Source organism: Talaromyces amestolkiae (genome assembly GCF_001896365.1).
Source record: "Talaromyces amestolkiae strain CIB chromosome Unknown scaffold26.1, whole genome shotgun sequence".
Taxonomy (NCBI): Eukaryota; Fungi; Ascomycota; class Eurotiomycetes; order Eurotiales; family Trichocomaceae; genus Talaromyces; species Talaromyces amestolkiae.
Genome location: NW_024468062.1, coordinates 144540 through 168814, shown reverse-complemented (window position 1 = coordinate 168814; position 24275 = coordinate 144540). Strand labels below are relative to the sequence as shown.

The window sequence follows — 24275 nt, the reverse complement described above, 5'->3', positions numbered from 1 at the left end:
GCAGAAAATAATAAAGTGAGCAAGGCTTTCTCTCACTGGTTTAAATATTAATGCTCGTACGGTCGTCATCGCTCGTCGAAAAAGGTTGTTGGGGCAGAAGTACAGGTTAATCAAAAGGGAAGAAATGGTTAAAAAGCAAGAAGAAAGGGGGGATATTCTGAACAATCCAGTTCGCCAAAGGCTCCAAAGACAGAGAGGGTAAAGAAAAATCAGATGACATAAAGCCAGGGTTAAACCTCGGGGAAACAAGAAGTGAATAGCAAGGAAGCGAAATCCCTCAATAGAGTATATCTTTTTTTTGAAGCAAACAACCACGTAAGCAATGCAGAAATAATACCACCCAAGGTGAAGTTCAGAGCGAACGAGCAAAATAATTTAGGCGACGACAACCACGTCGCCTTCCGCATCTGTTGTATCTGTCATTATATCGTATTTGCCAACGGACATAAGCATAGAATCATCGTCAAGGCCGATGCCGCTATCGTCGTGGTTAGGCGCTTGGGGACCTGGAAAACTATCCATAGCGGGTGTTTTCTCATTCGTTGTTCGGTCGTTTCCCGGGTTTGTTGTTGGCCCAGTCTCCAAAATGGAGCCATGTTCGTTGGCGATAAAAGGCTCGTTCTTTACTGGGATTGCAAAACTCCCTTGTCTGGAAACACGAGCCTGAGTATTCTCCAGTTGCGATTGTGCTGAAGAACTTTGTAGGGAGCTAGGGGTATGCTTCATGAAACCACCCTTTTCCACTTGCCATAATAACATTTCATGAAAGAATACTTTGGTCATCCACCATGCACTGAAGCTAGGGGCACCAGCAAGTGTCAAGCGATGTAACACAGAGTCCCATAATTTATCGACCTTGTCGACTATGCACTGTGCCGGGTGGTTAGGGAAAAGTGACGGTAGACTGAGTATGAAAGAGATCCATTTATCAGGGAAGTTGTATTCATCACCTGTTGAGATCTCGACGGTACTTTTTAGACCCTGCACATGGTCTCCTGTTTGATAGAAGGATAGAAGGGTAGGTGACGTTGGAGTCTCCAATGGCGTCAAAAGAGCACGCACATCGTGTTTCAATATTTGCTCTGTTGCTTTCTCCGAACAAGCTGGAATATGAGCTTTGATTAACATATCTTTCGGATCCACAAAAGTAGCAAAATCAATCCACATTTGATTGCGATTATCCGGATGGCAAAGCCAGGCTGCGGCGGCATTGGCGGCTTGGTTCACATCAAGCATATGTTTCAAGAGATTGCAGAAAATATGCGCTGGTGCTAATCGCGACAAAGATACATGGATAGGATGAGACTTGAACGTCTCGGATATGTGTCCTGTCAGACGTCGAGAGATTGAGCCAAAGGAATCAAGCACCGGCTGTGGTACAACCTGTGTGGTCAAAGGCGCCACGAATTCAATCATCTTTTGGTACATACGCCAATCACATTCCTTAATCCAGGGTGCAAGGTTCGGATGAATCAGCAGTTTCTGTACAGGAACAGTCAATGTCCCATGGAATGCAGAAAAGTGTCGAAACAAGTTCCGTTCCTTGCAAAATCGGAAGCTGTCAATGACGGAAATGCAATGAGTCCTGTATAAGGCTGCTAGGGCATCTGCAACTTTGGTATCTGTGTTCGCAGGAAGATATGGGGAGATATCGGGGATTTTTAGAGAGTCATTATCGACCTGTGCTGAAGTCGAGTCAGGGAAGGCAAGCATCTGACGTATCGTCCTTCCGCTTTGTGTTGATATGTTTTCCAATGTAATCGTGTGGTCAATCTTGGACCGTGTTTGAGATTCACAAGTGCATCCGTTGACGTTCGGAGCAAGCGAAAATTTGGGCGTAAAAGAAGTTGTAGGTGAGGGAAAGACGGCGGTATCAACTGGTGGTTGAGATATGCTTATACTATTAAGTTATTAGTATTCGACTGTAAACGTGTAGAAAAACAGCAGAATTTACCTGCGAGGTCGTATAGACGAGTTCAACCCTTTCTCTGTACCAAACGACTCGTTTGCCGTGTTTTGATCTTGTGAGCTTTGGCCGATCGATTGTTGATGTTTTTCTTCTATGACAGTAAGATCAACATAGTGGTATTTCGATTCGCCTCGGACACCAAGGCGACGTGTCTGTACATTCGGAAATATGATTCGCACAAGTTTGCCAAAGGAAGCTGGGTTGAGAACGGAAACATGTTCGCTTCCACATCTCTCTGCATAACAACAATATACACGATCCCGTCGAACAGAGCCGCTGCTTTTCCGGCAATTCTCTTTTAACCTGGACACAAGCAAATGTTTAGTCGAGAAAGACGCGTTTCGACGTGACAACTTACCACACCATGGCGAAAACCTGTTTCACCTTTTCGGATTTCCCACCCGCGCCTTCATGCTTCTGGACCTCAGTAGCCATCTGCTTGAGGGTGTAACCTTCATATTGACGAAGAAGTTTTCTCAGTTCATTATCGTTAGCAATGGTAGAGCTCGATCCTCGTTTCTTTCGACCACCAGCCTCCGAATTATCATTGTCATCACCGGTACGATCCGGCATTGGGGGGTCCATTCCACTGCCGTCGTAAATGTGTCCGTAATGGCTGACGGGTATACCTGGCATCCCATGAGCAGTCATATCAGACATTGAGCTTTGGAGGCCGTGAAAGTCATCCGGTCGTGGCATAACAGCCCCATGGGCTTCATGCATTGAGACGTCCAGTGAACCCTGACTATTCGAATGTGCCATTTGTTGATTGAACCGCATCATCATTTCCTCGGGATTCGGGTTAAACACGCCATGCGGTGGTGCTTGTTGAGAGGGCATAAAGGGAGAGAATCCATCGCCCATGTGTTGATCCTGGGTTTGCTGTGTCGTGCTCGAATGAATACTAGCAGTCGACCCTCTCGATCGAGGGCGACGATGAGCTCTCGAAATAGCAGTATTTGACCGAGACCGTAATGGATCCGCTGTACCAGGTCGACTAAGCGGCTGTGTATGCGACATCATCGAGCCTTGAGAGAGTGCACGATCTAACGAGTCACAATTAGCGGGTGCCACATAACGGCAGGAAGCATCAGTCACGTACTCATCGGGAAATGAGGCTCCCAGTGGTCGCCTACTTCAGGAGGCATATCCCAGGCGTCGAATGAGTGTCAGAAAGAAGTTGAATTAGCGCAATGAGCGCGGTGGTGAAGGCGATTTGGTGGTATGTTGTGAATCGTCACATCCACATCAACACACGACGGCGGGTGTCATCAATTGCTGAATAATAAAAGCATACAAACCTGGCGTGAACGAGAAGCGTGGCGTCAAATAAGCCGAGTCGTAAAATTAATTATCGAAGCCAGACTAGGCTGGATGGTGTCGTCGTCACGTTCGAGTTGGCTCAAGGTGGTGGATAATTGGAATATGAAGGGAGGATAAACAGAATCGGCCGTCACTCAGACAACCGAGTTAGCCCTATTGTTTTGGTTCGCTTTGCTGTGTTTTCCTGGTGGCTGGCATCACGTGACCGTCCGCTGACGAGCCAACCACAGCATGCGCTTGTCGCGACAGCAATGTGTACTTAATAGGGTATATATACTATTCAGGAATTACTTTCTGGTTTTGCTTACGATACACTAGGCGAAGCCAAGTACTCATCTTACAAATGCTGTTTCAAACGTCTCATTAAGTAAACACACGTCTATCGCGATATGAAACTACCAAGTATCAACACACAAACGAACAAAGTACAGCCACTCCTCGTATCTACTAGGACATCTGACTCCTGCAGCTACTTGTAATTTAAAGAAGATCACGTCGCACAAACTCGTCGCGAAGGGTCTTACCGAGGGAAGCAGGGCTTCGCTCAACGATAACACCGGCAGCCTCGAGAGCAGAGATCTTGGAGTCAGCACCACCCTTACCACCGCTAACAATAGCACCAGCGTGGCCCATTCGGCGGCCAGGGGGAGCACTGATACCAGCAATGAAGCTGACGGTGGGCTTGTTCTTCTTGTTCTCGGTCTTCAAGAATTCAGCGGCATCCTCCTCAGCGCTACCACCAATTTCACCAATCATGATGATACCATCAGTCTCCTCATCTTCGAGGAAGACCTTCAAGCAGTCAATAAAGTTTGTTCCGGAGAAGGGGTCACCACCGATACCGACGACGAGAGATTGACCCAAACCAGCCTGGGTAGTCTGGTTGACGGCTTCGTAGGTGAGAGTTCCGGAACGAGAGACGATACCGATGCGACCACGTTTGTGGATGAAACCAGGCATGATGCCGATTTTGCATTGGCCCTAAACAGCTCCAACATTAATCATTGATCCTTTGACCGAGTGCATTCCTGTAGCAATTTATTGTAGAAGGGAAACGTACCGGAGCGATGATACCGGGGCAGTTGGGGCCGACAAGTCGGGTCTTGTTTTGGGTCTTCAAGATATCCGTGATGCGCACCATGTCTGCATTTGACGTTAGGTAAGACGCCTACATGAGTTGAGACTATACGTAAAACATACCATGTTGAGGGATACCCTCAGTAATGCTATAGAGCTGTCAGTAAGAGCTATATGACAGACAGAAAAGCATAGGGACATACCAAACAACAAGAGGGATCTCAGCTGCGATGGCCTCTTCGATACCCGCAGCGGCCAGCGGTGGGCTAGACTTTGTAAGCACCGGGTGTTTCCCATCTCAAAGGTGTTTATATTAGACATACGGAACGAAGATGGCCGAGGCGGTAGCTCCGGTCTCCTTCACGGCATCGCTCACTGTAGCAAACACCGGTCGGTCCAAATGTGTGGATCCAGCTTTCTTGGGATTCGTTCCACCAACGACCTGGGTACCTTGTATGTATGAGCATATATCATTCGATCAAGTGTTTTGGGGATACTCGGAATTACCGTATGCGATAGCTTGCTCGGCATGGAAACTAGCCAGCACCAACTCCGTCAGTCCAAGTCCAAATTTACAAAGCAAGATCTCAAAGCAGCACTCACGTTCCCTGTTTACCAGTGAAACCCTGGAAGAGGACACGAGTCTCATTGTTTATGCGAAGGTTGCCGATTGTCGACGAGTATGCTGAGCTGGCACCAATGTAAGATCGGCGCTGCTTGGTAGCATTCTGCAGAGCAGAAAGGGTATTGCGACGGAAAGCCTGCATGGCTGCGATTGAAGGGAATCTGAGGAAAGAAAAATAAACGAAAGCAAAGAGTGGAGGGTGGTCTTTGAGGAGAAGCAGGTTGGAGCAGGGAGTATCACGGCTTGCTGGGAGTTGTACTTTTCGCGCTTCGGAACCGCCAAGGCCAGTTCTGTTAACCGTCTTCCGAGCTCAAGCGGTGGCTCCCGATGCCGTTGGACGATTTGGTTTGATCGGTCCCGCCTGGTCAATTTTTATCAACCATAATAACTATCGATTGTACATATCGAATTATCACAGTCTTTGCGACAACCACCTATCTACATACGGATTGTGCTTTGACATTTCTTCCTCTCATTTACAATACTTTTTATCTTTGTCACAAAATCGCTCTCCTTCCGCATCCACCGAATATTGCGCACGCGAATATCTTCATCATGGCGACCGCCACAATGACGATGGTGAAGCCAGAGACCCTGGCAAAGAGGAGCAAACTGCTCCCGGAAAATGAGCGGTTCCTACGCGCCTGCTCTGACGTTGCGAACGTTCTCATCCAGGAGTATGAGGCCAGTCGAGACCCGATGAAGCCCAAGAAAGACATCAATCTCAACAAGCTGCGGGGTCAAATAGCCAAAAAGCATTCGCTGGCCGCACAACCACCTTTGACCGCAATCATTGCTGCCGTTCCTGAGCATTATAAGAAATATATACTCCCAAAATTGATTGCGAAGCCCATTCGTATGACGACCTATTACCCTTGAATCGATTATAAGCATGCTAACGCGGAACAGGTACCTCGTCTGGTATTGCAGTTGTTGCCGTGATGTGCAAGCCGCATCGCTGTCCGCACATCGCGTATACTGGAAATATCTGCGTCTACTGCCCCGGGGGCCCCGACTCTGATTTTGAATATTCCACTCAGTCATACACTGGCTACGAGCCAACCTCCATGAGAGCTATCCGAGCCCGATACGATCCTTTCGAGCAGGCACGAGGGCGAGTGGACCAGTTGAAGTCTCTTGGACACAGTGTTGACAAAGTTGAATATATTATCATGGGTGGCACGTTTATGTCACTACCGGAGGACTACCGTGACTCTTTCATATCGCAGCTTCACAATGCGCTCAGTGGTTATCAGACCGATAACGTTGATGAGGCTGTGCAAGCAGGAGAAATGAGCAATATCAAATGCGTTGGTATCACAATCGAAACTCGCCCTGATTACTGTTTGGATCAACATTTGAGCAGTATGTTGCGATATGGATGCACTAGACTGGAAATTGGAGTTCAGAGTTTATATGAGGACGTTGCTCGAGATACCAATAGAGGTCACACCGTTGCTGCTGTTGCAGAAACTTTTAAGCTTGCCAAAGATGCTGGCTTCAAGGTGGTCAGTCACATGATGCCTGACTTGCCAAATGTTGGCATGGAACGAGATCTTGATCAATTTGTCGAGTACTTTGAGAACCCAGCCTTCCGTACGGACGGTTTGAAGATCTATCCTACCCTTGTTATTCGAGGAACCGGTCTGTATGAATTGTGGAGAACAGGACGTTACAAGAACTATACACCAAACGCACTTATCGACATAGTAGCTCGAATTCTGGCGTTGGTGCCTCCATGGACTCGTATCTATCGAGTACAACGTGATATTCCTATGCCATTGGTTACCTCCGGTGTTGAGAATGGAAACCTTCGTGAGCTGGCATTAGGCCGAATGAAAGACTTCGGAACGACATGTCGGGACGTGCGAACGCGAGAAGTCGGTATCAACGAAGTCAAGAATAAGATCAGACCCTCTCAAATTGAACTCGTCAGACGAGACTACACCGCAAATGGCGGGTGGGAGACATTCTTGGCCTATGAGGATCCTAAGCAGGATATTTTGATCGGTCTTTTGCGCTTGCGTAAATGCAGTGCTACTCACACATTCCGTCCTGAGCTCACGGGACAACAGACTAGTCTCGTGCGAGAACTGCACGTTTATGGATCTGCCGTGCCACTGCACGGTCGAGACGCTCGCAAGTTCCAGCATCGCGGATTCGGTACCCTATTAATGGAGGAGGCCGAGCGCATCGCTAGGGAGGAGCATGGCAGTAAGAAGATTAGCGTCATTTCCGGCGTTGGTGTCCGAAGCTACTACGCACGTCTGGGATACACACTTGATGGTCCCTATATGTCGAAGATGTTGGACGACGAGGAGTAGACACCTCTGTCGGGACTTAGTGTATACCAACTTCTGACGCAACCGCATTTCACGGCGCTTACTGGGGCATTCTGGGTGTTTTGTCTTTATGATCGACATGGCTTATCCATGGACGAAAACAATGTTTACGATATTAGATATGACTATCAAAAGTTGCTCTCTATGAGAAATGAATAAATGATACATTCAAACCTGTTGTATATAAGTTTGATGCACCAATCAGATTCCACGCTCAATTAGCTTAGTATGTTCTGCCAATTTCTGCCGCCAGCCGCCGCTATCGACCAACCTCAAACCGGCGACTTGACAATCGCAATCAACATTGAACCACTCGCTCATCCATCGGACTCACCTATTGTCGCTATACAGAGCCATATTCAGAAGCCTTCGCTAGAACTACCTCGGGCTTATCGATTTTACACACATACACCGAACCAGGCCGCTCATTTGTTTATCCGTACCACTTTCTTTCATTCATCGGAGCTCTAGGCTCAAGCATATCTATCACCATGAAGCCGATTTTCTCTGCCATGAACGCCTGGAGCTGGTAAGAACTGGAATATCTTGAAAGAAAGGTCTGGGTCAATTACTAATGCATGAACTCGTGAGAAATAGCGTCGTCATCTCCTTCTTTGCCGTTATCATTCTATCAATTCTCGGATCGCTATACAATGTTCGTCTTCCACTCCAATAGCTACTCAATCGGTTATTATTAGACTTTCTCTGGCTACGATGCTGACACAAATACAGGCAAATCATCCCGCATTCACCGGATCAGAAGGGACTCCGGAAGATGGCACGGTGGTAGCTGGCTCAATTTTCACTGCCGTGATCGTTTATGCTGTACGTTCAAGCTTCTCCATACAGTCTTCTTGAGCTTCCATCTGATCTTTATTGCTTCGATTACAGGGTTTCTTCGTATTCTGCGGTTTTCAGGCATATCTACACGTGCGAGCGAATCGGAGGGGGGCTATTTCGTTGAACTAGACTGCCTTGTTCGATAGATACCATCTATATGACAGTGATTTATGTTTATGGTGGGATTGCTTTTGAATGAAGTAAGTCAGATCTAGGACTGAGAGTTAACATTTTTATGGCTTTGCATCCGTTCTGCTTGCTTTGGCGTTGGGTGTGATTGGCGATTTGATTTACCTAGGTTTATGCATATGTTCTATTTGTATATGTCGATCCTGCACTGTCATTTACGTTGCTACGGTAGAAGGCCATTATTCGCTTCTTTCGAATTCATACATTTAGCTCCAGGTTCGGTGAATCTGTCGTAACCTGCTAATGAGGGGACGACTTTAGGAGGATAGGACTGCATATGAGTCGTTCTTTTCAAGGAGTACAATCTTGGATTGATTCTCTCACACTTTTGAAGATGTTTCAGCAATTAATCAGTCAAATAAGTACGCAGTGGTTCTCTCCCTGAAGAACCTGATGATGCTTCTCTTAAATTTATCACCAGATGTCTCATACTCCGCCATACATCATTTACCTAAATTAATGACTTGTATTCCATTTTATACACTGATCAAACGTCACACCCGAACCCCCAAAAATATCCAAAGCACTGCCAATCGTAAGATCTACTTTGCCACCACTGCTCACATGCACCTTTTCGAGATCCTGCAAATGTCTCGCTCCACCGGCATACGTAACCGGTATCGAGCACCATTCAGCAAGTCTCGAGACCAATTCTTCATCGACACCTTGCTGCAATCCTTCCACATCAGCGGCATGAATCAAAAATTCAGAGCAATATGGTTCTAGCATCAATATCGACTCTATTGCGCACGGTCAGTGCCTGTCTTAATCTGAAAATGGCGGTATGAGGAAGGGCTGGCTTACCTTGCGTTATTTCCATTTCTGTGATGGTCTGCCACCGATTCATGGCGACAAACCATGTGTTTCCTTTTCTTCGACAGCTCAGGTCAAGGACCAATTTTGAGGTGTCGTTTTTTAATGATGAGAGGACAGACTTGAGTCTGTCGAGGGAGAATTTGCCTTCTGGGAAGAGGAAGGATGTGATTATGACCTTTGCCTTGTCAGTAATTCTCAATCCTTCGATATAATACAGATTTTTTGCGAATAAACATATGCATAGCTGTCAGAGTATATCTCACCTTCTCAGCCCCCTGCTCGATCCAAAACGATGCGTTCTGGTCTGTAATACCCCCAGCAACCTGTAACCCACCAGGCCACGCCTTTAATGCATCCTTTGCAGCATCTGTATTCCCCGGGCCGAGCATCACAACATGGCCGCCGCGAAGGTCGTGTTGTTTGTATAAATCTGCATAATAACTCGCCGGCAGCTTGGATATATAGTTTGTCTTCAACTCGCTATCCACTGTGGTCAAGGTGCCGCCTACTATTTGCTTCACCTGACCGGAGTGAAGATCGATACACGGACGGAATTTTGTCATTTTAGGTCCCTCTGCGCTTATTGAGACTGTTCAATTGAGAGAGTTTGAAAATAAGTTTCTTGATCGTTTTCGATGCTGGAAATGCGGCGGCCCCGCCATCCGATTTGCTCGTTCTTATCTTATCGCACGTGATCTTATTTTGTGTTTTTTCTTTAATCGCCCTTCGAAGCTTGACGACTAATATCATAAAACCCAGTGGGGATTCAGTGACCGTACAGACAGTATGAGGGACGCGGTAGTGAAAAGAAGGAAGATTTCAAAATTCTCTACGGAGCCAAAAACTCCGAATACGGAAGCACAAGCAGATGATTCAAACGATCTCTTACGAAAGTTTTTCGAGAGCCGATTCCAGCCGTTAGACATACCCACGAATTCCACGACAACGAGTCACATCTCCGACGAGGACGACGAGGAAGACGAGTCGGTCGAAGATTTTGGAGGTTTTTCGGACGATGGAAGTGAGAATGAGGAAGAAGAGGTGATGGTTGTTGAGCATGTAGATGCGCGCAAAGAGGACGTGATGTTAGATAAGCAGACACGGAAAGCTCTCCTGGTATGTTTTTGTCTGGCTGCAGTCATGAGATATGAATTACTAACCAGTTATTGTATACAGTCTGCCAAAATCCTAGCATCTACAGAGTCATCAACCATCGCTAGTAAGCCAGAAAACAAACCCAAAGGCGAGGCAGCCGACAACGAAACACAGAATCTACAAAACGATCTTGCACTACAACGTCTACTTAAAGAATCACATCTCCTCGACTCGAGCTCCTCAGACCTAAATCCAACAGGCAAAAACAGACACAAAGCTTTGGACCTGCGACTGCAAGCACTCGGAGCCAAGAAATCCATATACGAGCAAAACAGAATGCCCAAATCGCATCGCGAGGGAATCCAATTCAAGGCTATCAAGACAGAGACAACACGCCGCCGCGAAGCTCGCGAGAATGGTATAATCCTTGAGAAACCTGTCTTCAAACAGCAGAAGAGTAGTACGAAGCGCAGGGAGAGAGGAGTGGGAGCTCCGGCCGTCGGAAAATTCTCCGGAGGAACGCTGAAATTGAGTAAACATGACTTGGCGAGCATTCAGGGACCTTCTAGAAAAGGTGGGAAAGGCGCGAGGGGCGGGAAGGGGTCCAAGAGAGGTCGTCGATGAGATCAATCATGTCTTAACTAGACTATGCAATGCATTCATATGCATGATACGAATTGCCTACGCCACAGAAACATCTTGCTACAGCGCAAATTCTCTTCATCAACTGGGGCGGACCGATTAATCCTGCTCGCCACGTTCCAAGCCAGTACACAAACAATTAGGCATTTAGCATTTGCCGTCCAAACTCCACAGATAATTTACCGGAAATCCGGTTTGTGGGACTACTACAAGTTCGCCATGGCTCTTAGTCGCTCGATACACTTTACAAGAGCTGACAGAGTCGTAGCACCAGCGGAGTGGCCGAACTATTGACGAGAGCGCATGCGCGGGACTGCAAAGGGTCGTGGCCGTTATACTTAGCATTGATTTTATGACACGACCGGAAAGCGAAGGTTGATCGAGTCAGGAGAACTCTCGTTCATTTACTTTTGGATCATTGCATTACGATGACTGCACTATCACGAACCGTATGCGTTCCATGCATGTAGAACATAACTACCATGTATTAGCAATGATGGGCCCTGTCAAAGGTCAATGTCCGGGATCAAATCCCTTCACACAAGACCCCAAGGGCTAGAACTCGCAGCTCAGACCAGAAATGAAAAAAGAGGGAATTTTGACAGCAGTCATCTAACCACTTCCAGGCCTATAAATGCTAGATCTTAAGACTCGAGACCTTTGTCCCGCTCTCTGATCCTCTGATCCCTGCTCTACCCATGTCCTTCTAATGGATTACATACCCTCTCTACATAGCCTCGAACCAATAGCATGTACCGGCATCATTGCTATCGACACATCAAACAGGCACAACAGTCCCCTAAAATTCCTAGACCCGTTTCAGAATCTGTAGAACATGGCAACAAACCCTGTCCCCGTGAACTCAATAGTTACTCACGTTTACGTACTATCAATGCGAAAATTCATGCACTAGCATGTTATCAGATAAGTCCGGCGGAACATTCCGTGAATCGAAGCAGTGTTGTTAATTGGTCAATGGGGCCTATATCAGTGAGGGACTAAATGCTACATTCATTTAAGCAGTGTGCTGTATGGCGTGTCTAAGTACTACTAGTTTTTTCGATAGGAAGCAGGAGGAGACCACCGTTGGACCCATTGCATTGAGAAATGTTCAGTGAGGTGAGAAAGAGAAAACGTTTTGGCCAGTTCCAGGTCCATTGACTCGGTAAATTGTGATGGGCCTGATAGTATGAAGGCTGGGACGTAGCTGAAGACTGAAGAAAAGTTGAACAGAACCCAGGAGACAAAGTTTTTCTCGAAGTCTAGTAGTTCAGTGACTTGGTATTAGTTGATAAAATCATAGAAACTGAAAACTGAAACGCTCAATTGAACAAACTTGAGACATTTTGAAGCGTTTCTCCGGGGTTTGGAAGCTAAGCATGGGCCTTTTTTTTTTTCCGTCACTTTCTGAAGGAGAAGACTGATGGCCTGCCACCGTTTTGTTCTGTTCTGATTTAGTGCAAGGTATAAGCTACCCGATTAGGAATGAAAAAGTATCGAGGCTTTTGACGGAGAAGGTTTCGTGCTTCGACTCCGCACTGTCTGCATCCATATGAGTCTATGAGAAAGCAGGTACCAGGGACCTGCCAATCATATCCCCGATCCTGTCTCAAGCCACACTCAAGTAGGTTTGCAGTAGATAACTTAGTCGAGGGCTCGAAGCTGATAGAAGCCGCGAAATGTTTCGAATAAGGAGTAGATACTTTTACTAGTTGTGATCGACTTGAAATCCACAGTAAGCACTTGCTAATAGCTTCGTGGGCAGTGGGCAGTTGAGAGGCGAGAGTCAAGACTATCTTCATTCGGGGTTTTCTGTCGGTTAGCTAAGACGTAGCCACGAGAATGGACAGACTTCAATTACTGGCTAGTACCTAGTAGTCTGGTGGTAGTAGTGAGGCTATGAATGGGACCTGAACTTCCGAAACCCTAGCTCTGATTAGATTTGCACACCTCGTTTTTCAGGCTACCCCGTATTCCCTCTGGTTTCAGAAAGAGGAACACTAACGTCATCTTATCGAGCTATGCTGAGTACAGAGCATGTTTTTAATTGTGTCGGTGTTTGCTCGAGAGTTTAGCAGATCAGGACTGTTCCTGACATTCCTCACGAGACTACGTGCATGACAAGTGACTTGCATGTAGTACTAGTTTGTATGGAGCATGCATCCAGAGTTTGTTGGCAAAGTGTTTGATCAACAATGTCATTCTTTAGCGTGTGCTCTAGTCAGATTGAAGAAAACGACTACGGAGTCGATGTGTCCGGAAGTATATCGGAGAATAATAAAGACTATGTGATTTGAATGATGACGTGGTGGCCTGAATGCCTGAAAATAGCGGCATCTTCGCACGAGACAAGGTCGTATTTCCAGAAGGGGCAAGTACTAACGAATTCTCGCTCGATTGCTCTTACGGAGTACATCGTAGAACTTTGGAGTGACGCGATCTTTGAGTTTGGTTGTGGGACAATCGAGTCGGGTGTCTCTAAGCCTGCGGCTGTTTTCTTTCTGACTTGTCTTCAACTATTTGTTTGTGTGTTGATGGTCATCAGGATGACTTCTGCAGTCACTGTGTCAGCGTGGATGAAGTCGAGAGGGGTCGTGACCGAGGTATGCAGTATGCAGACTTGGCTTCTGTATGTAGTATGTACTATGCATCTCGAGAACACAATTCTGTCCATACCTACGGAGGACTTCAAAATTGAGAGGTCGCAGTTGTTCGGTTGTCTCAGATGTCCAATCCGGGGCTAGTAAAGCTAGTGCATTCTGAAACAGAAGGCGGGTGATTCAGATTGTTGACCCGCGCTAGTTTGAGGATACCCTGGCCCAATCACTGCGCTTCCACGAGGCCCCTGGATCTTGGTGTCAGCAGCGTGGCCCCACTCTGCTTCGTTCTGTTTTACAGTTTTACTGATGGTGTTACCGTAATTTTCCGGGGGGCTGTTCTGTTCTGTTCATTTACTCTGCATTCCTCTTCTCGACTCTGTGCTCTGGCTATCCATGGTCCCGATCCCTTGCTTGCGCAAAATTGATTGTGTTCATAGCCATGTTCGCATATTCCCGTATCTGCGACACATCTCATGGGTCCTAAATCGAGTTCCAAGTTACTAACTGTGGCGCTACGGAGACTTCCTTCCATCATAGATCTAAAATGATCCCTGCTCGGATGGATACGCTTTTTGCCTTTCGGCTCTGATAGCCCATACTTGATCAATCTAGAAGACCAAATGGGTCTTCTCTCGGCGAATCATACAGAATCGGACAAGTCTTGAACGTTGATGGATCGGTTTTCGATAGCTCACTGCCAAGCTCAATGCTCAATCTAGCTACGTATCGACGGTGCACTATTACTACGTAGTAGAAAAGATTTCGGCTCCGTACGGTGGACTGGCAGTCACGGACCAGCTATAGAATCAGCATTAATCCTGCCAACGTTCAACCAACAGTCCTATCAGTCTATCAGGGCAACGGTTTTAACCGAGAGGATCTTCGACGCAAGATACACTGTATAACGGGCGGGAGAAATAAGATTGGATGGCAGGACCAGATTGATCCATGGCCGGATGTGATGAGATGGCAGAGCGCTCTTTCTATATATACATTTTGCGCGCATCGAAACGGTACCTCATGGCCAGTCATACAGCGCAGTACACAGATCACACCGTGATTGGCGTACTGGGTCGGTATCCAGACGGTATCGGACCACATACTGTAACGGTCTGTAAGTGAGCAGCCAATGACTCCACCTTTCTAGGCTCTGCAGTGGGGGCCCTCCGAAGCGCCGTGGTTCCCTATCCGGGAAGTACGTACCTTCCTGCCCACCAGGCACATCAACTTACCCGTACTCCATCGTAATAGTACACTTCTCGTTTCCTAGTATTCCATCGTGGCCCATGCTTGCATTTCCAGACCAGACTGCTACTATTAGTCAAGTACATCGTCGTTAGTTGGTTGGCTTGGCTGGGCATGAGTAATATGTCCCACCACGATCGATCTTTTCTAAATCTTTCACCAGCATTCTGTATTCTCATGGTAAGATTCATTGCGAGATGCCTCTATCCCGACTCAAAATTTAGCAGTACTATTAGCAGTACTAAAAGCATAGATTCGTAGCACTATAATGTATATTATAAGTATGATAATCAATAGTCAACAATAACTGCGTAGTAGTCAATAGATACTTAGAGTAAACATACTACTACATAGTATGTACAGAAGCCTCTGTTAAGAACAAACCAGTTGCCGCTTGGGCCGCCCCTGCACCTGCCGGCTGTCCTCCCCCCACTCCTTCCCTTTCCCTTCCCTTTCCCTTCCTAGCGTGCCTTCCCTTTCTTTCTTGGCTCAAAGAAGAGCCAGACTTCTTCTGATCTGCTGCTCTTCCCGCCCAGGAGCCCAGCCAGCCTAAAATAAACAACGTCCTCTTCTACTTCTTCCCGCCTCGCCATCCTTCCCTCTCTTTCTTCATCCCACCACCCGCTGCGTCTTCTTGTCGTCGTTGTTGTCGCCATTATTGGCTTTCTTCGCTTTCTTTTTATTCTCAATCCCCTCGTTTATTCATCCGCCCAAGGTTGCCTTCTCTTTGAAGCATCCTTCCCGCATCCTCCCACACACGCACACAACACACACTTTGTGAGAGTCGGAGACCCTCAAACACACTGTCGGGCTGGCCCGCAATCTACCATCGTATCTTGGTCTTGCTCGATTTGCAAGAGGTGATCTATTATACATCATTCTCATTCACCCGTTTATTCGATCGCATTATCGCAGAGGCTGGCTCCTCTCAGCACCTTATTCTCGTCATATTCAAACGATACACAAAAAGTACCAAAACAGAAACAATCACCAACGCGACTAGAAAGAAAGACTGACCGATGTTCATTACACTTCGCCCTTGTCGCCTTGCTCTTGTATAATCAATCACTTTGCGGACCTGGTTGTCATTCGATCCGTCTCTGCAAGCCACGAGGCCCGTTATAACCGTCTTTTCTAATTTCCAAAACACATCGGCTGCAGGAAACTTGTATTTTCTTTTTATTCATCCTGTTCCATTGTTTGATTCAGCACGTTTCGGCTGGGAAGAGACGTCTTCCACTATATCTACAACGTTTATACAAAACTCGAGCGATCTCAGCGACGCTCAAAACATCAAGACAAGGTATGATACTACTCACCCTGTCAGTTGCTTGACTCTGCGCACTGCGACGTCTTTGTTCTTGAGCATCGTTGTGCGACGATGATGCGCGAAAATGATCTGGACTGAACAGTTTTTCTCTGATGTGCAGGAAATGTACCCTCAACATGGTGCCGTGATGGCGCCCCCTCAGAAGCCCGAGACCTTCATGTTGTCCAGTGAAGCGCAACAAAGTCTGCCCCAAGATGCTCAGGTCGCGCTGCAGCAAGTGGATAATCGTGAGTGTATTGTCTGTGTTCGCAGATCGTGTTGCTAACAGATTCAAAGTCAAATACTTCTTGATATCAGCACCCGTCGACTGGAGTCCGGATCAACTCATTCGGCGCTTCCTCCTGCCCACGGGTGATTATATTTCTTGCGTGCTATGGTGGGTGGTTTGAATGTGTACAAGCATCAATGAAACAGTATTGACTTGTATTAGGAACAACCTCTTCCATATCTCTGGAACTGATATTGTGCGATGTCTATCCTTCCGCTTCCAGGCTTTCGGACGCCCCGTCAAAAATTCGAAGAAGTTTGAAGAGGGAATTTTCTCTGATTTGCGCAACCTGAAATCAGGCACTGATGCTTCGCTCGAGGAGCCCAAGAGCCCATTTCTCGACTTTCTATACAAGAACAATTGCATCCGCACACAAAAGAAGCAAAAGGTTTTCTACTGGTACAGCGTTCCACATGACCGTCTGTTCCTGGATGCCTTGGAGCGCGACTTAAAAAGGGAGAAAATGGGTCAGGAAGCTACTACAGTGGCTGTGGCAGAGCCAGCTCTCTCCTTTGAGTTTGACTCCTCCCAATCGCTGTATGAGCAGCTCACCAAGGCGCAACAAGCCAATTCTTCATCCTTTTCTGCTCACGCAAGTACGACATTTGGCCAGCCCAACTCTCCCATCGTTCGGTCCGTTGACGTTATGCCTCCACCGCAGATGGCCCCATCCGCGATGACGATGCTCCCGGAGGACACTGGCAGTTCAGTTCTGTACAACCAGGTCCCGATGTCAATGAAGAGGGAGAACGACTACGCCCAGATTCAGTATGAACGAAGCACCAGCATTCCAATCAATCGCTTGCACCAACGCCATACGTCTATGCCATCCTACATGGAATATTCGCCTGCTCCATCATTTGTTTCATCCCAATTTGAAGATTACAGCAACCGAGGTATCTCATTTGAACCAATCACGCCTCCTCAGCAGCCTATGCTAGGTGCCGAGCCTGCATACATTGCCAACGAAGAGACTGGTCTCTACACAGCTATCCCAGATGTCGGTGCAGCAGCATACCACCCTATGATGCAATTGCCGCCTTCAAACTTTTCAAATCCGCTTGGCGCGACCTCTCGTCATTTCCAAGGAAATGTTTTCTCCGTGATAGAAGGATCGCCTACCTACAAGCAACGCCGGCGTCGCTCCTCGATCCCACCTGGGATCACCAACGCCATTGCTGCAGCACAGGCGTCAGGTGTGCAAACACAACCTACCAGCTACGCTGCATACAGGCCAAGTGACCTGCGCCGTTCTGTTTCAAATTCTGTAGGTCCTGTCACAGAAATCCCAGACTCAAATGACCAATCTGTTTCCGGATCGTTGCAAAACGATTATACGTCAAACGTTGCATCGCAGAAAAACATGCTTCATGAAGTTTCACGTACTGGCACCCCACTTCCTAGCCTGGAAGAAGGTGTTGAGCACTCTCACACCATGATGCAACAGCAGCAAGACGAGCTAGCTGGTCTTGGAAATCATGATTCTCTCGATCTTTCTGTGCCTCACAGTTTATTGGGCCGGTCTGAACGTCCCGGCCCTGTGCGTCGTGCCAGGAGTGCCACAATGATGGAGCTAGGGCCATATCCGCAAAAGTCACACTCCTGCCCTATTCCTTCTTGTGGACGCCTCTTCAAGAGATTAGAACATCTGAAACGGTACGTTTATTTCTTACGGATTATTCCGTTTCTTCCCTTGGATTCATTTTCTATTTTTATACAAGATTGTGTTTCTGTCACTTGATTGGCCATGTCATCTTGAATAACCGCCGGGACTAATTTCTGATTTGCAACTTAGGCACGTGAGGACCCATACACAGGAAAGGCCCTACCCTTGTCCATACTGCAACAAGGCCTTCTCCCGCTCAGACAACCTTGCCCAGTAAGTTCTTGCCTTACCAAAAAAGTGTCCGTGAAGATCTGCAAGGCTAATCGACTTATTTATAGACATCGTCGGACCCATGAGACTCAGCAGGATGGCCACAACTCGCAGCAATCCCTGAGTGATGATTACTTGGAGAACGAAGAAAAAGAGTTTGGTTCGCTCGAAGAAGAGTCACCAGGCTCGGATTCTCACAGTTTCGTCCACCCAAGCGTCGTTAGCATGTCCACCATGACCCCCATGTCGGCGGCTGCCACCATGTCAATGCAAGCCTCCATGTCAACAATGGTAGCCCCGCATCTGATATCCCCTCAGTATCTGCAGCAGCAGATATAAATAGCTGAGGTGGATTTTAAGTATAGAACAACTCTGATTCCTGTGACCTCGGCGGTCTATGTTTCAAGTTTTGCCAAGAGCAATATTTGGCAGCTTTGCGTTGGCAATGCGTATTCTTCTTATTGACTATAATTTCCGTGATATGATTTCCTTTCTGTCTACATTTAGAACCTGTCTTGGTTGCTGGCTATGGTTGTTTGGCGAAACTGATCTGTTCATGTACATGAATTTTGTATGTATGTCTGTAGCGCGTGTAAGCTTGCGAGTTTTATAGTAACAAGCTTAAATATTCAAATTTTTCCTGTTGAACGACTAAAAGAACAAAACACTGATCATCCAGACTGCCAGTGCTTGATCAATAACGCGCCTGACCAGTCATGTTGCCGTATGTAGTTAGTATGCGGTTGCCGGGCGCGTCACGTGGAAGCTCAACTGTCAACGTCACGTCAACTGACCGCCTAGAATGTATCCACGGTGCTGAACATATACTTGACCTATAGAAGTATGAGATATCATTTTTACAAGATTTAGTTTCTTCTCTGGGCGTACGGATTTGTCAGTCAACTCAAACATGTCTGAATATCTTTCTTGAATAGCTCTTACACATTCATCTGGGACAATCAAATCGTCATCATCGACGCCAACACAATCCGGTCATCAAGATGCCGGAGTCGGATCATCTCAGCGATGCTGACGAAAACTCGCCGCTTGTAATGTCACCGGCGAAATCGAGCGGCGAGTTTCAGCGTCAAGCTGCTCTCGCTGCGACGAATGCAGATGTAGATGCAGATGCGCTTGCTCAAGCGCGGCGGAATGAGTTAGCTGAGCAGGAGTCGAAGAGTACTTGGTATCTTGTTCTGCTTACTTTGAGTATAGGAGGGTAAGTGGGTAATCTTCTTGTTCGAAATGAAGATACATACTAATTATATGAAGACTGCAAGTAGTCTGGTCCGTTGAACTTTCCAATGGCTCCGTAAGTTTAGAACGGTCTCTTAGTGAATTGTTCATGTTTAGCTGACATATATAGCCATTCTTGCTCTCCCTAGGCATGAGCAAAGCCCTTCTGGCTATTGTCTGGGTCGCTGGTCCCCTGACAGGCACACTTGTGCAACCCTACATTGGTATCTTGAGTGACAACTGTCGTATCCCCTGGGGCAAGAGGAAGCCCTTCATGATTGGCGGTGGCCTGGCCACGATCTTTTGTTTAATGATCCTGGCTTGGGTGCGTGAGATTACTGCTGGTGTGCTTGGCATATTCGGTGCAGATGCGCAGTCAAGCGGTGTGAAGGTTACGACGTTGGTGTTTGCGACGATTATGATGTTTTGTTTGGATTTTGCTATTAATACTGGTATGTTTCCAACATCATCGGGGTGGTACAGTACTGATGAGGTGGTGCTTATAGTACAGGCTGCTATTCGAGCTTTCATAGTGGACTGTGCTCCAGCACATCAACAGGAGCCGGCTAATGCATGGGCAAGTCGACTGACCGGCGCTGGCAACATCATCGGCTATATTCTTGGGTATATGGACTTGCCAAAAGTGTTTCCTATATTTGGAAACACTCAATTCAAAGTTCTGTGTTTGATCGCCAGTTTCTCCCTCGGCGTTACACTATTGGTCAGTTGTCTTACCATCAAAGAGCGTGACCCGCGCCTCGACGGACCAGCGCCCCCGGGGGGCATGGGCTTAATTTCATTCTTCAAGGGAGTCTGGAAGTCGATCCGCAACTTACCGCCTCAAATCCGGAAAGTGTGTGAAGTTCAACTCGCAGCTTGGATTGCATGGTTCCCTTTTCTATACTATTCAACAACCTATATCGGACAACTCTACGTGAACCCAATCTTCGAGAAACACCGTGACTTGACGGACGATGAAATCAATCAAGCATGGGAAGATGCTACGCGCATTGGTTCCTTTGCTCTTTTGGTGAATGCGATTGTGTGCTTTACGGCAAATATTGTCTTGCCGCTTTTGATTATTCCGTCGTATAAACGAATACAGGTCCCAGCAGCTAATGCCGACTTCATGCCAGTAGCGCAGGATGTTGACTCCGCGGAAGCGGAGATTAGAAGATCCATATCTGAGCTTCGAGGTGAAATTGCATCTGAGCCCCTTTTGGCTCGTGAAGGGGGTTCCATTGTAAGCGGTGAGGTGGATGAGGACAAGAAGAGATTTGATTTTATGAAGAGAATCCAGATCCCCGGGTTGACTCTGCGACGCACTTGGCTGCTTTCGCTAGCTTTACTAGCAGTATGTATGTTCAGCACATTTTTCATCAGCACCTCGCAAGCAGCTACAGTTGTGATTGGGTTTGTCGGTATTTCCTGGGCCGTCACGCTATGGGCCCCTTTTGCGTTGATATCCGCCGAAGTGGCGCAGCGCGACGCAGAAAGACGACTAAATCGACTTCAAGCTGAACTTGAAGCCGTTTCTGACAGTATCCATAATTCGGAAACCGCAAGGAATCATGAAGAGGACGAGAATGACGAAGAACAAGACATCGAGGCGACAGCAACTATCCCTCAAATCGATAACGAATCATCCACCGACCAAGCCGGAATTGTGCTTGGCTTACACAACGTCGCAATATCCTTTCCACAGATTTTCTCTACTATAATCAGCAGTCTGATCTTCAAGGCGTTGCAGAAGCCGCGTGATGAGCCCTGGGATGATAGTGTTGGATGGGTTATGCGGTTCGGCGGGKGTGCGGCTTTGGTGGCTGTTGTCTTAGCTAGGAGGCTTGAAGAGAAGGGCTCTACTTCTAGTTGATTGTATACTACTATTTAATTTTATGATTGTTTACTCCGTAGTCTGTACACTCCGTTCCTCTTCGAACTCGTAGGGCTTAAACAAGCCAATCAGTGAGCCTTATCAGGGTGGCAACGAGTGGGTCTGTTCAGCTCCCTGATTGGCTCTAGCGGGACAGTCAGCATGTGCTTTACGCCAGCAGTCCGGCCAGGTATCTAAGTCAGTTACTGCAGCATCAACAATTCCTGAAGCTAAGTTGCAGTTCATCCGTTGTCGCATAATCGGATATTGTGTTTTGTCTTTCTATTCTGCTACCGTGATTTCATTCGGACAGCTCTCAGCATTGCCGCTCTCCTGGGGATATGTACACAACATCTCGGTGCGGGCGTCTTCCATCTGGAGCTCGTTGATTCGTTAGATATCACCACTTCAACAACATATCTGCTGCAGGGGCAGGCAGCTGCACTCTCGAACTCCGCGCGACGTTGATTCGAGGTGCGAACGAATACTATATATTTGAAGGATAGTATGGCGGCCAACTATGCCTTTCAGTTTGCGGGGGAGCTTTTACGTATGTTTTTGTTCCAGTCAATGCGAATACCGCATCTCAAAAGCGGTATTGATGCTAACAGTGTTCTACAGGCAGGGCGGCAGAGGATACAGATCCGGAAGATGGTATGTTCTCCAACCCTTCACTCATGAAAAATAGATTCGAACTACGCAAAGCGTCGATTGAAAGCAAACACTAAGACATGGAATACAGATGCGCCGGAACCAGAGAAGAAGGAGTTTTTCAGCTCTTGGGCTTTATTCATTCTGATCATGCTCCTGATAGGTGCGCTTTTCACAAGCTATATTCTTCAACAGAGGAAGATACAGGCCGTGCACGAAACGGTGTTGTCTATCTTCGGTGGTGAGTAGCCTCCCAACACCCAATTAAGATGTTGTATTAATTAGTTTTCGTGGACTAGGCATGTTCGTCGGCTTGATTATAAGATTGACACCTTCGTCGCCAATCCAAGATGTCGTCACGTTCGATTACCAATTTTTTTTCAACTTGCTTCTGCCGCCGATCATTCTGGCTTCGGGGTATGAGTTACATCAGGCAAACTTCTTTCGCAATATCGGCACAATCTTGACTTTCGCCTTTGCCGGTACTTTTATATCTGCTATGGTGCTCGGCCTTATTCTCTACCTATGGACGCGAATTCCCTTGGATGGCTTGAACATTAGTCTTGTCGAAGCCATCTCCGTCGGCGCGACCCTCTCCGCAACCGATCCAGTGACGATCCTCGCGATTTTCAACCTATACAAAGTCGAGCCCAAGCTATACACGGTCATCTTTGGCGAGTCGATCCTAAACGATGCTGTCGCTATTGTCTTATTCGAGACTGCGCAAAAGTACGCCGACAATGACGCGGCGAAACTTACTGTGCTCAATCTCTTTGAAGCCATTGGACTTTTCTTGTTGGTTTTCTTTGGTAGTATGCTTGTCGGTATTTGTGTTGGAATTGGGACGGCGCTGCTCCTCAAGTACACGCATGTCCGCCGGTTGCCGAAGATTGAGAGCTGTCTCATTGTTTTGATTGCATATGCCGCTTACTTCTTTTCGAACGGAGTGTATCTTTCTGGTACGGCTTTCCTCGAGAATTACCATTCCATGTTACTAATGTCAGATAGGAATTGTGTCTCTGCTGTTCTGTGGAATTACGCTCAAACATTACGCTTATTACAACATGTCCAGAAGGACACAGCTCACCACCAAATACCTTTTCCAGGTCATGTCACAACTAAGCGAGAACTTTATTTTCATTTATCTGGGCCTTGACCTTCTCGTTGAATCGGAACTCCGATTCAAACCACTTTTTATCATAGTCGCCGTCCTGGGCATCTGCTTTGCGCGGTATCTATCAGTCTTCCCGCTATCCAAAGCAGTTAACTGGTTCATTCGCTACCGAGCCCGACGACGGGGAAAGGATGTGGCCGACGAACTTCCCTTCTCGTACCAGGCAATGCTGTTCTGGGCTGGCTTGCGTGGTGCGGTCGGTGTTGCACTGGCAGCTGGCATGTCAGGTCCCAACGCACCTGCATTGAGGGCGACGGTCTTGGTCGTCGTCGTCCTCACAGTTATAATTTTCGGAGGTACAACCGCCCGAATGCTGGACATACTCGGGATCCGCACCGGAGTTGTTGAAGAAGTTGACTCGGACGATGAATTCGATATCGAGGTTACTCACGGCGGAACGTACTATAAGAGAGCAAACAGCTCTGGCATAGGATACACACCGCGTGTCACTGACCGTACCATTCCCCTGGATAATGTCGGTGATCGTCCAGGTGTGCCTACCACAGACAGCTATTCAAGTGGCAACAACCGTCGGCCGAGTCCCCCATCCCGTTCAAGGAGTGCGGCGCGCAGGACGAAGAAATTCAACTCTGTTGATCGTGATCAGTCCGCTACACAGGGACTTTTGGGAGTCGTTACTGGCAGTCGTAGCGGAAGTGACATTGGCAGCGATGAAGACATCGCTGGCGGACTTGGCGGAAAACATGGGGCCATTGACGCAGATCATCTAGATGAATTCGACTTGGATGTCGACCCTCTTTCGGATGATGATCTTCCTCCGGCAGCACCATCTACCTCTCGTTTGCGTCGCTCACCATCTCAACCTCAAACCGCATCCACCAGCGCTTCCCCTGCCAGGCGCGCCACGGAAAGTAGTACTGGCACACATCGTGAGCCGATAACAGCTCGCAATGCGCTACGTGAATTATTCTCTGGTGGCCCAACGGGCGATCACGCGGAATGGTTCCGACAGCTGGACGAGGACTTTATCAAGCCCACGCTTCTCCTAGATCAATCAAATCATAAGGGGCCGGGGGCGGTTTGATGAAAGGTTTATGTGTACGATTCTACTTCACGTCTTGTTTTCTTTTTCCTATTCCGTCC

At 47.4% G+C, this 24275-nt stretch overlaps 6 protein-coding genes across 6 annotated transcripts; 4 read left to right on the top strand and 2 right to left on the bottom strand.

Annotated features, from left to right (window-relative positions):
• Nucleotides 1-375: 375 nt before the first annotated feature.
• On the bottom strand, nucleotides 376-3117 carry BHQ10_009705 (uncharacterized protein; the record flags this gene model as incomplete). The annotated part of the gene is made up of 4 exons (XM_040882650.1): nucleotides 376-1900; nucleotides 1955-2272; nucleotides 2328-3015; nucleotides 3072-3117. The coding sequence occupies 4 exons, from the start codon at nucleotides 3115-3117 to the stop codon at nucleotides 376-378; spliced, it is 2577 nt and encodes an 858-aa protein (XP_040738207.1).
• Nucleotides 3118-3772: 655 nt separating this feature from the next.
• BHQ10_009704 (uncharacterized protein) lies at nucleotides 3773-5136 on the bottom strand (the record flags this gene model as incomplete). Its single annotated transcript, XM_040882649.1, has 7 exons — nucleotides 3773-4273; nucleotides 4353-4435; nucleotides 4493-4518; nucleotides 4573-4635; nucleotides 4693-4819; nucleotides 4877-4905; nucleotides 4973-5136. 7 exons carry the CDS (start codon nucleotides 5134-5136, stop codon nucleotides 3773-3775), a joined length of 993 nt encoding a protein of 330 aa, XP_040738206.1.
• Nucleotides 5137-5549: 413 nt separating this feature from the next.
• BHQ10_009703 (uncharacterized protein) lies at nucleotides 5550-7318 on the top strand (the record flags this gene model as incomplete). Its single annotated transcript, XM_040882648.1, has 2 exons — nucleotides 5550-5850; nucleotides 5904-7318. 2 exons carry the CDS (start codon nucleotides 5550-5552, stop codon nucleotides 7316-7318), a joined length of 1716 nt encoding a protein of 571 aa, XP_040738205.1.
• Nucleotides 7319-7827: 509 nt separating this feature from the next.
• Nucleotides 7828-10900, top strand: BHQ10_009702 (uncharacterized protein; the record flags this gene model as incomplete). Its single annotated transcript, XM_040882647.1, has 5 exons — nucleotides 7828-7865; nucleotides 7934-7991; nucleotides 8069-8161; nucleotides 9941-10297; nucleotides 10358-10900. 5 exons carry the CDS (start codon nucleotides 7828-7830, stop codon nucleotides 10898-10900), a joined length of 1089 nt encoding a protein of 362 aa, XP_040738204.1.
• A 5257-nt stretch (nucleotides 10901-16157) lies between these two features.
• BHQ10_009701 (uncharacterized protein) lies at nucleotides 16158-18576 on the top strand (the record flags this gene model as incomplete). Its single annotated transcript, XM_040882646.1, has 5 exons — nucleotides 16158-16320; nucleotides 16370-16469; nucleotides 16524-18017; nucleotides 18157-18240; nucleotides 18306-18576. The coding sequence occupies 5 exons, from the start codon at nucleotides 16158-16160 to the stop codon at nucleotides 18574-18576; spliced, it is 2112 nt and encodes a 703-aa protein (XP_040738203.1).
• A 662-nt stretch (nucleotides 18577-19238) lies between these two features.
• On the top strand, nucleotides 19239-24216 carry BHQ10_009700 (uncharacterized protein; the record flags this gene model as incomplete). The annotated part of the gene is made up of 10 exons (XM_040882645.1): nucleotides 19239-19456; nucleotides 19510-19549; nucleotides 19604-19925; nucleotides 19980-21301; nucleotides 21496-21544; nucleotides 21660-21809; nucleotides 21968-22000; nucleotides 22089-22238; nucleotides 22297-22956; nucleotides 23006-24216. The coding sequence occupies 10 exons, from the start codon at nucleotides 19239-19241 to the stop codon at nucleotides 24214-24216; spliced, it is 4155 nt and encodes a 1384-aa protein (XP_040738202.1).
• Between the last annotated feature and the right edge of the window lie 59 nt (nucleotides 24217-24275).